This window comes from Terrapene carolina, unplaced genomic scaffold, assembly GCF_002925995.2.
Source record: "Terrapene carolina triunguis isolate 2854851 unplaced genomic scaffold, T_m_triunguis-2.0 Scaffold580, whole genome shotgun sequence".
NCBI classification, from domain to species: Eukaryota; Metazoa; Chordata; order Testudines; family Emydidae; genus Terrapene; species Terrapene triunguis.
Genome location: NW_020664931.1, coordinates 3029863 through 3044906, shown reverse-complemented (window position 1 = coordinate 3044906; position 15044 = coordinate 3029863). Strand labels below are relative to the sequence as shown.

The 15044-nt window shown below is 40.0% G+C and overlaps 1 protein-coding gene across 1 annotated transcript in view; it reads right to left on the bottom strand.

Moving 5' to 3' along the window:
- The window catches only part of ADCY2 (adenylate cyclase 2), a 480497-nt gene that overhangs the window by 366031 nt on the left and 99422 nt on the right, over nt 1–15044 (bottom strand). The window contains exon 3 of the mRNA XM_026659125.1: nt 6446–6607. Within this exon, the coding sequence (XP_026514910.1) occupies nt 6446–6607 (162 nt within the window). The remainder of the gene's footprint in view (nt 1–6445; nt 6608–15044) is intronic.

Genomic DNA, 15044 nt, shown 5'->3' with positions numbered 1-15044 from the left:
TCTGCATTAGAGAAAAAGCCAGATAATGTAGCCATAGCATATGATGATCACAGAATCATAGAAATGTTGGGCAGGAAGTGACCTCAAGAGCTGAGCAAATCCAACCGTGGGCTGTGGAAGGACAAAGTAAACTTAGATCCCTCCTGACAGCTGTTTGTCCAACCTGGTCTTCAAAACCTCCAATCATGGGGATTCCACAACCTCCCTTGGAAGCCTATTCTAGAACTTCCAAGAGAGAAGGGAGAATCCATGCTCAACTACACTTCCCTTCCAATGCCCAGGCTGTTAACATTAGATGTTCCTGGTCTGAACGAAGGAGTCCCTGCTTCAAAAGATCTGGTATTTTCTGCAGGTCCATGTCATGTCCTTCACTACCTAGAAAGTCCAAAGTACCTTCTGGGCCAGTAGAAATCTGAGAGGAGGACCACAACTCTCCCCTTTCCTCTTTTTTTTTCCTTATCCTTTCTGTGAATGAAGAAATACTTTCCATTCCCACAGTTATTCAGGAGGATATTAAACGGTACCTTCTAAAGTTTGACATTTGTAAATCAGTAGGTCTGGATAACTTGCATCTAAAAGTTTTTTAACAATCAGGCTGAGGAATTCACTGGACCATTAATGTTGATTTTCCAGTAACTCTTGGAACACTGGGAAAGTTGCAGAGGACTGGAAAAAGTCAATGTTGTGCCAATATTTAAAAAAGGGATGAACCTGGGTAATTATAGAAATGACAATCTGATATCAATCCCAGGCAAAATAATGAAATGGTTGATACTGGACTTGATTAATAAAGAATTAAACGGGGGTAATATTAATCCCAGGCAGCATGAGTTTATGCAGAATAGATCCCATCAAACTAACTTGATTTTTTTTATGAGATTACAAGTTTGGTTGATAAAGGTAGTAGTATTGAGGTAATATACTTAGACTTCTATGGGGCATTTGAATTGGTACTGCACTCCATTCTGATTAAAGAACTAGAATGATACAAACAAACATGGCACAAATTAAATGGATTAAAAATTGGCTAACTGATGAATCTCACAACGTAATTGTGAATGGGGACTCATCTTTGATATGCTGTGTTTCTAGTGGGGTTCTGCAGGGATCTGTTCTTGGTTCAACACTATTTAACGTTTTTATTAATGACCTTGAAGAAAACATAAAATCATGAGTGAAAGTTTGCAGATAACACAAAAATTAGGGGAGTGCTAAATAATGAAGAGGACAGGTCACCCATACAGAACCATCTGGATTGCTTGGTAAGATAGGTGAAGCAAACAACATGCATTTTAATATAGGTATATATAAATATCTAGGAAAAAACCTTACAGGCCATACTCACAGGTTGGGGGACTCTATCCTGGGAAGCAGTAATGCTGCAAAAAAACTTGGGAATCATGGTGAGTAATCAGCTAAACATGAGTTCCCAGTGCGACACTCTGGCCAAAAGGGCTAATGCAATTCTTGGATGTACAATCAGGAGAATATAGAGTAGGAATAGAGAGATTATTTTATCTCTGTATTTGGCACTGGTATGACTGGTACTGGAATACCATGTCCAGTTCTGGTGTCCACAGTTCAAGAAGGATGTTGAAAATTGGAGAGGGTTCATAGAAGAACCCCAAAAATGATTAAAAGATAGTTATAATGAAGGACTTAAGAAGCTCAATTTATTAAGCTTATCAAAGAGAAAGTTAAGAAGTGACTTAATGACAGTCTATAAGTACCTAAATAGGGAACAAATATTTGATAGTGGGCTCTTCAATCTAGCTGACAAAGGTATAACAAGATCCAATGGCTGATGCTGAAGCTAGACAAAAATCAGACCAGAAATAAGACCAAGATTTTTAACAGTGAGATTAGTTAACCATTGGAATAATTTACCAAGGGTTGTGGTGATTCTCTCACTGGAAATTATTAAAATCAAGACTGGATGTTTTTTCTAAAAGATATGACTTAGTTCAAACAGAAATTAATTAACAGAAGTGCTATGGCCTGTGTTACGCAAGACATCAGACTACATAATCAGAATGGTTCCTTTTAGCGTTTTAATCTATGAATCTATTAAATTTTCACCCACACTGTGGTTACGTTTTTTCAATAAAGATGTGATTAACATTTATTTCGGGGTTGGAGTGTTCCCATAGGTGCAGAAACAAAGAAAAAGCCCACTCCTTTTTCCCCAACAGGAATGAGAAAAGATATCTAGTAGTAGCCAATTAAAATATACCTGATGCCATTTTCTTTCCCTACTGTTTTTTTTTCCTGTTTAACTAACTAAAAAAAGATGGAGACAGGACTGAAGGAGTGAAACAAGCGTTTTATTACAGATATGTTGTCAGTGATCATCGCTGTTAAGGTTAAACCTGGAATATTTTAAATCTTTTGGATACACGTTTTATTCTCAACCCATGTTGGGTAAAGTTTGTTTTGAAGACTAATCAAACCTACAGTAAAGACACTAATGTACAACCTAGTCCAAAAATTATTATGTATTTCTGAACTTGGATTTCTTTCTGCTGGTGGGCCGGGGATCAGAGTAACTTGCAAAATGGTGTATAACACAATTTTGAATGTCATTAGGAGATATAATGCTCCTGAAAGAGAGACCGTTGGAAGTGACATATCAGACAACACCCATTAACTGACATATACATCATTTCTGTAACTAAATTCTTCACTGAGAACTGATTTAATTCGAAATGGCAATCCAGGCATTTGTGTACACTCTAGTATTTGAGGTCTGCCTGCAGGAAAATTGGCTATCTTGCTACCATCCCATTTCTAATTATTTTGTAAGATAAGTAAACAGTACAAATGGATAAAATGTGCAATTACATAAATTAGAGCATATTATTATGTCTTTGAAGCTGGGGTCTTCTACAAAAAAATCTGTTGTTTTGTTGTCAGACAAAATAAATACAATTAAAGGCTGGCAGCATAAGCTACTTTCTTTTTTATGGAGCCAATCTATATTGGCCAAACGGAAGCCAAAAGATTTATTTGTTTGTTTATTTTAAATCAGAGCCAAATTTAGCTCTATAACTACAATTTGTCCAATTCAGCTCCAAAAGAGCTCAAGGTCTAGAGGTTCAGTCTGCTGGCAGCTTGCTTTTCTCTAGATTTTAACTACTAATCTTTATGAAACAACTTCATTCCAAACCCCTATCTAATCCTGACTGACAACCACTCTTTGTTTAAGGAAAGTTTTTATAGCATGGTCCTATTACGTAATTGAGAAGAGCTATTCTAGGTCATTTATAGACCTGTGCAATACACCAAAACACCTAAAGATAAGTAAATAAGTGTTAATAAGTATTAAACAATGATTTCCAATGCATCCTCCACACCCTGAATGGCATGTTATATGGACTGAATATTATACATTAACAGCAGCAAATCAGAAAATATACCTATTGTCATGTATAGAGATGTAAGAGGGCAATATATTATTCTTTCAAAAATATGCAATGGTAAATTTTCTTTACTTCATTGTGCTTCAATGTATTCATGTACTGAAGTGCACTGCTGAGATTCCGAGAACAAAATTAAGTTATGAAATCCAGTTTGAGGTATATAATTGGCATACACTTTATTTCTTTCCCCCACATAACTGGAGAGTCAAATCCAGCTTTTCTTCACCTATGGATATGGATTGATCTTCACTTACAAAAAAAAAAAAAAAAAGACAAACACCCACCTGGAAGCACCCAGTTACAAACAACAGAAATCTAAAGCATTTGGAGATCACACTGCACTACTACAAAGGTACACAGTTCGGCCTATTGCAAAAAAAAAAAGTGAAATACTGTCCTGAAAATTCAGTTTCTATACAAATTCGCTGGCTGCACAAAGTCTTTCTTCCATTCTCTACACACCAAACAGGAAGATATAGATGATAGAAGAGATTATTGTTTCTGTGGAACAAGTAATTTCCTTGTATAGATTGTAGAAACACTTCTCTACCTAACAAATAATATACTCTCAAAATATAAGCTTTTGGGGGAAATGACTGCAACAAGAGTTAGAGTGTGAGGTTGTGCCATCTCCTGAGCCATGAAAAGGCAAATAGTGGAGGACAACATAACTGGTACTTTGCCAGCTAGAAGTAGGCACCAGCCATTTGCAAAATGGCCACATCAGGGATGCAGTCATTTGATTGTGCCAAATTTTGAAGAGTTAGAAAGGCATGCTGGCAAAAAAACAACAACAAATAATCTTGTAACTGCCATTACAATCACACATGGATACTGTATGCAGAATCCATTTTCCTTTTATTCATAGAATCATAGGACTGGAAGGGACCTCGAGAGGTCATCTAGTCCAGTCTCCTGCAGGACTAAGTATTATCTAGACCATTCCTGAGAGGTGTTTGTCTAACCTGCTCTTAAAAATCTCCAATGATGGAGATTCCACAACCTCCGTAGGCAATTTATTCCAGTGCTTAACCACCCTGACAGTTAGGAAGTTTTTCCTAATGTCCAACCTAAACCTTCTTTGCTGCAATTTAAGCCCATTGCTTCTTGTCCTATACTCAGTGGTTAAGGAGAATATTTTTTCTCCCTCCCCCTTGTAACAACCTTTTATGTACTTGAAAACTATTATGTCCCCTCTCAGTTGTCTCTTTTCCAGACTAAACAAACCCATTTTTTTCAATCTTCCCTCATAGGTCATGTTTTCTAGACCTTTAATCATTTGTGTTGCTCTTCTCTGAACTTTCTCCAATTTGTCCACATCTTTCCTGAAATGTGGCACCCAAAACTGGACACAATACTCCAGTTAAGACCTAATCAGCGCAGAGTAGAGCAGAAGAATTACTTCTTGTGTCTAGTTTAAAACACTCCTGCTAATACATCCCAGAATGATGTTCACTTTTTTTGCAACAGTGTTACATTGTTGACCCATATTTAGCTTGTTGTCCACTATAACCCGCAGATCTCTTTCCGCAGTACTCCTTCCTAGGCAGTCATTTCCCCTTTTTGTATGTGTGCAACTGATTGTTCCTTCCTAAGTGGAGTACTTTGTATTTGTCCTTATTGAATTTCATCCTATTTACTTCAGACCATTCTCCAGTTTGTCCAGATCATTTTGAATTATAATCATATCTAAATCACTGATGACGATATTTAACAGAACCAGACCCAGAACTGATCCCTGTGGGACCACACTCATTATGCCCTTCCAGTATGATTCTGAACCACTGATAACTACTCTCTGGGAATGGTTTTCCAACCAGTTATGCACCAGATACACAGATATTACGCAGATACAATCACACACACATAAGTGGTAGCTACTACACTTATCAATAATGATTTTTTTTAAATGTATTTGAATGTTTCATATAATATTCTGGCCTTGCAGAAGGCCCAGAACAATTGCACCTTCTTTGTGTTCCCCCAACCCAAGGACCAAAAATCACCACAAATGGGCAGGAAGAAAGTGAGGCCAAGTGAAGTGAACATGAATCCAAGTGAAACTCCTACAAAGAAATAAACCTCAGATAATTTTTTCCTCGTGCCCCATTTAATATTCTTGATAACACAACCCTGTATTCAAAACTGGAAGTAAACCTAAAATCTACTTTCCTAAAGTAGGAGTTTCAAGATATTTAAGTCGACTTTATTGACATTCACCTATGATTTGAACATGTTATACACAAACTATACTTAGATTCTCTAATTTTTTCTAATTAAAGTTCCAAAATGTGAGTGGAAATGGTTTCATTCTTCGCCACTTTATAATGCATTGATTGGTTGTTATTCTTACTGTCATTCTGTTAATTTTCTTGCCTGTTTCATGTATACATTTACAAAAATATAAGCAAATTATTTTTTAAGCAATACAGTTTCAGTGCAAAAAAATATGATAATTTGTTCCTAAACAAGCCCATCTATTTCTGTAGGGTTATACTAACACTAATAACATGAAAATTGTCTTCCAAATGAAATGTAAATTTTCTCCTCAAAATTTGTTTAAAATCAAAGCTGAGATTCATACATTATTACAAATAATGTAAATAAATTCTGATAATTTGAATATTTTTAAAAATCTGTGAATTTAACTGTACACAATGTCTCATACAAAAATAACAGAGCTGAGTTACCAATTAGAAATAGTCTTTACTTGGAAAAATGGTATTGTAATTCAGCAATCAGGATAATGGATATGCCACATAGGTTATGCTAACCTTAGTTTCTGTGTTGATAATTACTAAGCAGCTGTTGCTTCTACTGGTGGAGTGCATGTTCAGCTATCCATTAACATTACTGACATTTAACCTTAATATAAGAAAGTGTGAAGCTGTGAATTAGGTTGAGAAGCAATACAAAAATGCAAAGAGAAATGAATTCATGTTCCCAAGCATAGATCACAGTATCTGCTGCCATGTTTACCTGGCAATTCAGTGCGTAATCAATGATTAATTCTATTAATCACCTACCTGCCAAACCAAGTGTTCCTTTATGATGGCTGTAGTTGATAGACAGATGCTCAGCACAATGGTGTGGGATGAAGAGGTCAAGACGCTGGCAATTATAGCATCTCTCATGTTGAAGGGCAGCATGGTATATACCACAAATATAATGAACAAGAAAAATGATACCTGTGCAGAAGAATAGGAAAAAAAGAAACCTGTCAAATTCACTTTGGAATAAAGAAAAGTTACCACTCAACATTAAACCAGCTAAAACTACAAGCAAATGTTCTTTATAATTCAACTTATGTTAACATATAGAGGACATTTAAAATGTTCCTGAAGGTGCCCTAGACAAAAGTACTGAATTATATTTGGTTTAAAAATCACAGTTTCAGAAGTTGCATGGTTTCCCATATTTGCTTTACAAAAACATTCAGATTTGCCATTATAAAACAAAATAATAGTTTCATAGTATCATGCCCACAGCTGAAGGGGGATTTTGTTGGAAAGAGAAGCTACTTACCTTACAGCAAGTTGAGTTTTTTAAGATGTGTGGTTCCTATCTGTATTCCACTGTGGGTACACATACACTCCATGCGCCTCACACTGGAAGATTCTTGCTTGCAGTGTCTGTTGGTCTGCATCTCCTCCCCTCTCCTCCTCATGCTCTGAACGAAAGGTATAAAAGGCAGCATGAAACAACCACCTTTCCAGTTCCTTCTCTACCATAAATTAGAAGGAGGGAAGGTAGTGGAATACAGATTAGGACCACACATGTTGAAGAAATTCAATTACTTTAAGGTAAGTAATTTCTCTTTCTTCTTTGAGTGCTGGTCCCTATGTGTATTCTATTTCACTGTGGGCGACTGACATGCTGGCAATGAGAAGGGTGTGAGGATCAGGGCAGCAAAGATGATTGGAGGACTGACACACCAAAGAATGTGTTAGTTATGGAGGCTTGCACTATGGTGTAATGTGTCATGAAGGTACAAATGGAATTCTATGTTGCTGCTTTATTTCTTGGGGCGAGGCTACTAAAGCTGCTCGCACTCTAGTTAAGTGGGCTCTTGCTCCATGCGGGACAGGAAGATGCACCGACTGATACAGAAGGATACAGCCTGAAATGCTCTTGAAGACTTTCTGAGAGGAGATCCATTGACCTTTCATTCGATCCACTAGGGAAACAAATAGTCTAGGTAACTTGCTGATTGATTTTGTTCTTTGCACTAATATTTGTCACACAAACAGGGAATGGAGTATTTTATCTTCAGTGCTGGCATGAGGCTTTGGAAAAATATAGGTAACTGTATTGTCTGATTTATGTGAAAGTCTGAGATTACTTTAGCGGTGAATTTTGGGTGTAATCTCAATGAGACTTCATCCTTATGGAATACTGTATACGGTGGATCGGCTACAAGGATTCCAAGTTCCCCCACCCTTCTAGCAGAAATGATGGCCACTCGGAAGGCAAGCTTTATCAATAAGTGAGACATTGAGCACCCAGCTAATAGTTCAAACAGTGGTTTAGTTAAGGCTGAGAGTACCCAGTTAAAAGCCCAGGTTGCAGTCAGTATGGTTATTGGAGTAACGATTCTAACCAAACCTTTAAGAAAATGTACTGTCACAGGGTGGGTGAAAATGGAATGCTCATCAACTGAAGGGTGGCAGGTGCTGATCACTGCCAAGTGAACTCACAGTGAGCAATGAGCTAAGGGAAAGGCCCACAGGAGAAAATCCAGTGCCTGATTCCTCTGGGGACATGTGCGATGCTGGGCCTAAATAGAGAATATCTTCCACTTGGCTAAGTAGCATTTCCTGCTGGATTCTTTCCTATGCTGTTGAGGATGGCTTGAATGGCTTCTGAAAATGTCTATCACATGTCTGACACCAATCCAACACCATGCCATGAGATGCAGAGTCCAGATTGGGATATCTGATCTTGCCTTTGTCCGGGGTCAAAAGATCCAGGAAGGATTGGATGCTGCTAGGTGGACAGGTTGACATGTGAAGAAGGCTGGGAAATCACAACTGCCAGGGCCATCAGGGAGTGAAGACAATGATTGTCACTCCATCCAGTGGTGCTGGAACACTTTTTATAGTGGGGGTGCTGAAAGTCAGATAATGAAACTGTAAACCATGTGTGTTCAAAAGCAATGTGAAAAAGCACAATTCCTGCTCACACCACACGGGTGCAGCACAGCTCCCGGATTCTCAAGAATCGCAAAATAATTCTAGCTTTGTTCTGTCAGCACCAGCAAACTTTTCACAGTAAAACCTGGGGGTGTTGCAGCACCCCCAGCAACTGTGCCAATGACTCCATCCTGTTGGATCTTTCGGGAAACTCGGGGTAAGAGTGGAATGGGGGAAATTGTATCTTAAATGACCTTCCCATGAGTTTAAATGGGCACCAGGAGTCCTGACCCTGAGCTCCTCTGGAGAAGTAAATTTTGCATTTCATGAGATGTGAAGAGGTCCCAATATGGGGTTCCCCAGTAAGTGACTATATCGTTCACCATGGACTCATGCAGCTTCCATTCGTGGTTGGTCAAGAAATGTCGGTTGAGGCTATCTGCAAGTGAATTGTGCATGCCTGGGAGGTGTACTGCTGATAGGGTAACCTGGTGCCAAATGCACCAATTCCACAGATTGACCACGGACTATAGCCATTGCCGTTGATCTTGATGCTGTATCTGCTGCATCAACTGCAGCCTGTAGTGATGAGCTATCCATCAACTTGCCTTCACTGATAAGGGCCTGAAATTATGCCCTATCCTCCTGAGGATGTTTATCCTTAAATTCTGAAAACTTCACGTAATTCATGAAATTGTACTTTGATAGCACGACTTGGTAGTTGGATATTCTGAACTGGAGGCTGACTGACATCAAAACCTTCCTTCCCAGAAGGTCCAAACATTTGGCCTCCTCATCTGCAGGAGTAGATCTTGGGTGCTGTTGCCTAATCCTCTCTTTGGCCACTTGGGCCACCAATGAGTTCATGGCAGGATGGGTAAACAAAAACTGCACCCTTGGATGGAATGAAGTCCCTCTTTTCCACCCTTTTAGAAGTATGCATCTGTTGTGGAGTATGCCATACAGTTCTGAGCAGTTCTAGAATGGCCTCTTTTATGAGAAGTGCTACTCCTATATGTCCTGAGATTTGTAAAATATCCAAGAGCTTGTGATGAGAGTCCTGAGCTTCTATATGGATTTGGGAGTCTGCCACTCCTTGACAGCTCTTGGAACTGCCTATGGTCATCCAGGGAGAGGATGAGGCAGGAGCAACTGCCTCATCCAGGGCTGAGGATGATATTCATGACAGTACCAGCAGTACCACTGGATCAGCCTCCTCTTCCTCCTCTTCAATGGATTCTGGATGGAGATCTGGTTGGTCTAATAGGCTAGAATCCTAGAATCGTAGGACTGGAAGGGACCTCGCAAGGTCTTCTAGTCCAGTCACATGCACTCAAGGCAGGACTAAGTGTTACCTAGACCATCCCTGACAGGAGTTTGTCTAACCTACTCTTAAAAATCTCCAATGATGGAGATCCCACAACCTCCCTAGGCAATTTATTCCAGTCCTTTACTACCCTGACAGTTAGGAAGTTTTTCCTAATGTCCAACCTAAACCTCCCTTGTTGCAATTTAAGCCCATTGCTTCATGTCCTGTCCTCAGAGGTTAACGAGAACAATCTTTCACCCTCCTCCTTGTAACAACCTTTTATGTACTTGTAAACTGTTATCTTATCCCCTCTCAGTCTTCTCTTCTCCAGACTAAACAAACCCAATTTCTTCAATTTTCCTCATAGGTGGCGTTTTCTTGATGTTTAATTATTTTTGTTGCTCTTCTCTGGACTTCCTCCAATTTGTCCGCATCCTTCCTGAACTGTGGCACCTGGACCTGGACACAATACTCCAGCTGAAGCATAATCAGTGTGGAATAGAGCAGAAGAATTACTTCTTGTGTCTTGCTTACAACATGCCTGCTAATACATTCCAGAATGATGTTTGGGTTTTTTTTGCAACAGTGTTAGACAGTTGACATATTTAGTTTGTGATCCACTATGACCCCCAGATTCCTTTCTGCAGTACTCCTTCCTAGACAGTTATTTCCTCGTTTGTATGTGTGCAATTGATTGTTCCTTCCTACATGGAGTACTTTGCATTTGTCCTTATTGTATTTCATCTTAGAGGGGTGATGAGTCTCCAGGTAGGATTGTATATTCAATCACCAAGGTCCCCAATAAGAGCAGTTTGAGGGTCAAAGGCAGGCTGTAGACGTCCAGCATTGGGTACTAGTGGTCCTCTGGAAGCTATCCAGATATGTAAGGTGGGGCCCGAAAGATTCTTGATCCTCTATCTAGGCTGCCCTCTGTACGTGGAGGAGCTGTTGGACTATCGGATCTATGTCTATGGGTGGTGTCACTGGTACCACTGAAGTTGGCATATTGCAACTACTAGATGGATTGGGAGATGGACTTCTCCCTTTCATGGTCTCTGTGGACCATTTTTGTTAGAACCTCTCTCATAAGGACAGGTTATTATAGAAAGGGAGATTGTGAATCCAACTGCATGAAAATATCCTCTGGAATGGTACAACTCTCTTCCAGTCTTGGGAGATGCAGACTCTTTTCTTCATATACCATCAGAGCCGGTGAGGAGATGCTTTCAGAGATTGGTGCTTCTTTATGAAACCGTGGTGGTACTGACGGTGTTTGGGCTCTCTATGTCTATCTATTGATCTATACTGATAGTTCTCTTGGTTCCTGGTGTTGAGTGCTGGCTACTGATGGAGTTGGTCTCACTCCAGATGTCAGGGTCAGTACTAGGTACTTCTGGTCTTATGAGCCTGTTGGTTGGACCCATGAGTCTTAGGGACACCTACATCTCTGGAACCAGAACATGAGGGATCCCTCATTTTGGACAGAGACGGGGAAGAAGCCATCCTTTTGGAGGTGGAGTTAGGTGGGAATTTATCCCAAGGTTTCTGAGAGCATTTTCTAGTCTCCTGCTGAGCCTGAGGAGTAGAGTCCTTGGCTCTACTTTTGCCCACCTGAGTCAGACATTGCACTGCTAAGAGTTGCACTTCTCGATGCTTCTGCCCAATGGTCATGGTGATCTGCCTGGCCAGGATCAGAATAGGGCCTCATTGCACACTTTGTAAGATATTTCCTACATCTGAATTCCTGTTTGCCAGGGTCGTACAGGAAAGGAGCAGCACATGCAGCACCTTAGCGGAGAGAAAGCTTTTCAAAGGAAGTAAAGGCACAGCTGGAGGTCACTGCTGACCAGAAAGGAGAAGGGGCAGAAGATACAGTTCTTAAGGCCCAGAATCCTGGGCATAATCTGAGCCCTGTACTGGGAATGGGGGTTTCCTCCAGTGGGAAGGGATGTCCCCAAATTCTAATAAGGAATTCTAGACCGACTAAGACTAAATCTAACTAAAAAAGTCTTATTTACAATATTTAAGGTTTAAAGTCAGAGGATCAAGTCCATGGACATTGATGGGTCTGTCACAGACCATGTCATGGTAAAAAGGATTGGAGACATGGTCAATCTACCCTGCCCCATGTACTTTCCTTCAGAACACATGAAGAAGAAGGGTGCAGACCAACAGACACTGATAGCAAGAATCTTTTAATCTCAGGCACACAAAGCACATGCATGCCGACAGTGGAATACACATAAGGACCAGCACTCAAAGAAGAACTGACATCAGGGCTAGTGATATTTTTAGAAAGCATCTATCTAGTTATAGCTACACACACACACACACACACACACACACACACACACACACAGTAGCTGTACTAATAAGCAGAAGGCACTGTTAAAGAAAAAAATATGCACATTTCAATTTCTGATAGAATTAACATTATACAAATCTTGGTAGACTGAAAAATATCCCAACAGAAATGAATATATGAGGACAGATTTGGCCCAGAAGTCTTTCCGTATATAATTAGTCAAAACTCTGACTTTGTGTATGCAGGGATAATGCCTATAAAGTAAATGAAATTGCCTATAAAGCTTATTTGGAGTCCCTGCAATGGTTGCCTCTCAGTCCATAGTACATAGAGCAGCTTACCAAATGTCTAAAACAGTTGTTCTCAAACTTTTGTAGTGGTGACCCCTTCCACATAGCAAGCCTGTGTGCGACCCCCCTTTTAAATTAAAAACACTTCTTTACATATTTAACACCATTATAAATGCTGGAGGCAAAGTGGGGTTTGGGGTGGAGGCTGACGGCTCGTGACCCCCCATGTAATAACCTTGTGACCCCCTGAGGAGTCCTGACCCCCAGTTTGAGATCCCCTGGTCTAAAAGGATTTAGGTGCAATACAATATTCGCAGTGACATCCTGCTGTGGGGTCAGTCAACACTGTATACTACATGCTCACTATACTACTAATATGGATTCCTCAAGATCATGATTGTGGAGAAAGGTGCTCCACTGATGACTATGTTATAATCTTTCTGCAAATAGAGAATTTCAATTATTAGAGATGTCTATCCAGCAGCTTTTTTGAACATTAGGGGCCTGATCCTGCTGCCACTGAGGTCAATGGCAAAACTTCAATTAATTTTATAGATATATAATAATTATACATACACATTCATATGTGTTCATGGATGTGTGTGTGTGAGTGCGCGCACGCACTTCTGACCTATTGCTGAGCTGAAGAGGAAAGAAAGGAGGTATATCATGCAAGTGGCAATGGCTGGAAACATTATGCCCATAGAGGTCAGGAACAGATGTCTCCAGGAGCATTGAGAAATTTTTCCGACACATTTATAAACTGCGTAGCATGATCTCCCACGTAGCATAGCCTTCTAGCTACAGCTACTTCTGTGTATGGGAAGCAGGGTGATGGCCACACTCCCATGCCACCAAGATATAACCTTGTGTTCCACTGACCATTCTTGTCAGCACTCACAACTAGAGTTGCCAACTTTATAGTCGCACAAAATCAAACACCCTAGCCCCGCCCCTTCCGAAAGGCACCAGAGCCGCCAGGGTCACTTTTCGACTGAGGGTTCCGGTCAAAAACTGGAAACCTGGTCACCCTACACAACAATTCCTGACTCTCAGTGAATGTCTTTCTGCAGAAGCACTAGTGGTGGAGGAGAGCATTTGGGCTCCTTGATTCTTCTCTCCCCCAGAACAACCATAGTTTGGCTGACACTATACATTGCATAACATTATTCTTTTGGGGTTAGGTACACTGTGACGGAAGTAATCTAGTAGAAATAAAACTGATATTCTTTTTAAACAAAAACTGACAAACGACAACAGCTCTCAGCATTTTGTTCTTCCCTCCCCTAAGTTCCTTTTTGTGTTCTCAAATTTGCATTGCATTTACTCATTCCTGCCTATACAATCAGCCTTGGATACAACAAGTGGGTCTCAAGAGCAGCAGCAGAACCATAAATATTACATTTAAATGCTGTCATCACAGACAGTCATTAGAATATATTTGACTTCCCTGTTCCACTCAAGAAGTCAGATCTATGCATTTCTTTTTGAAGTTACAAACCACACATAATGCACTAGAAATGTACAGTAGCAGTGCTTGACTTGATGTGCATTAAATGCAAGGCAAAGAACACTTGAAAATATTTGTTTGTGCAGCTGACTAGTTCATTCAGACGATTTCCATTTTCAATGGTTTCTCCTAGTGATGATTTTTTTTTTGTTAAGATAGTGTTTGAGGCTTAATGGGCTTCATTCAGCAGCTGTTTGACTAGATGGTGATCTTGAAAACTGGGTCAGAGAAAGCTGCTACAAAATAGAAGAGTATAGTGATGGCTGGAAGTATTTGTGGCAGTACACTGACAAGGTAAGTAATGCATCAGTCTGAAATTTTTCAAGGGAGTTGTAATTTGTATAGCAGAATTTAAAACCTACCAACAGTGATTTCTTTTGTTGGTGCAGTAGATTAGCATACTTTTTTCTCCTCTTCCTCCCTTGTTTTGGTTCATTTTTCTTATAAAAATAAGCTCCAATTGAGTTGAAAAAAAATCAAGAGAAGCTTTGAACAGCCTTATAATCAAGATACAATTCAAAATATCTGGGGGCTCAGTCATCCTACACTTTGTGTACTGTATGGACAGGAATAACTAAGATGCAGGAGAGATACGTAAGCAAGCTTCAAAAAAATGAAAAGATCTGTCATGCTCACTCTGAACAGGAGGGTTTGGAGAGGTGAAATCTAGCCCCACCTCCAAGGCCAGGGTAAGTTGCTGCAAAGTGACTATTACCTGTGTTATTGTTACCTTTTCTGACTTTCCATAACTATCAGGAGGTTGAAATAATCATTGCAGTGTCTCCCTGCTAGTTGTAAGGCCAATGGATCTCTTAACCCCTAACCTATTTCACCTCCATCTCCTCCTCTTCATAAGTACCCATAATAAGTTTTAAATGGTGCACAGGGCTTTGCCCTGGTTCTCCATGCCAGGGTGAATTTCACCATCTGTTCATAGTGCTGGATAACAAGCACAATTCAATTGCTGTTCACAATCTCAGAAAAGGGGCATATCACAGGGAAAAAAGGGTGCAGATAAGGGAAACATGACACTGCTATAAGCAACAGAGAGTCCTGTGGCACCTTTAAGACTAACAGAT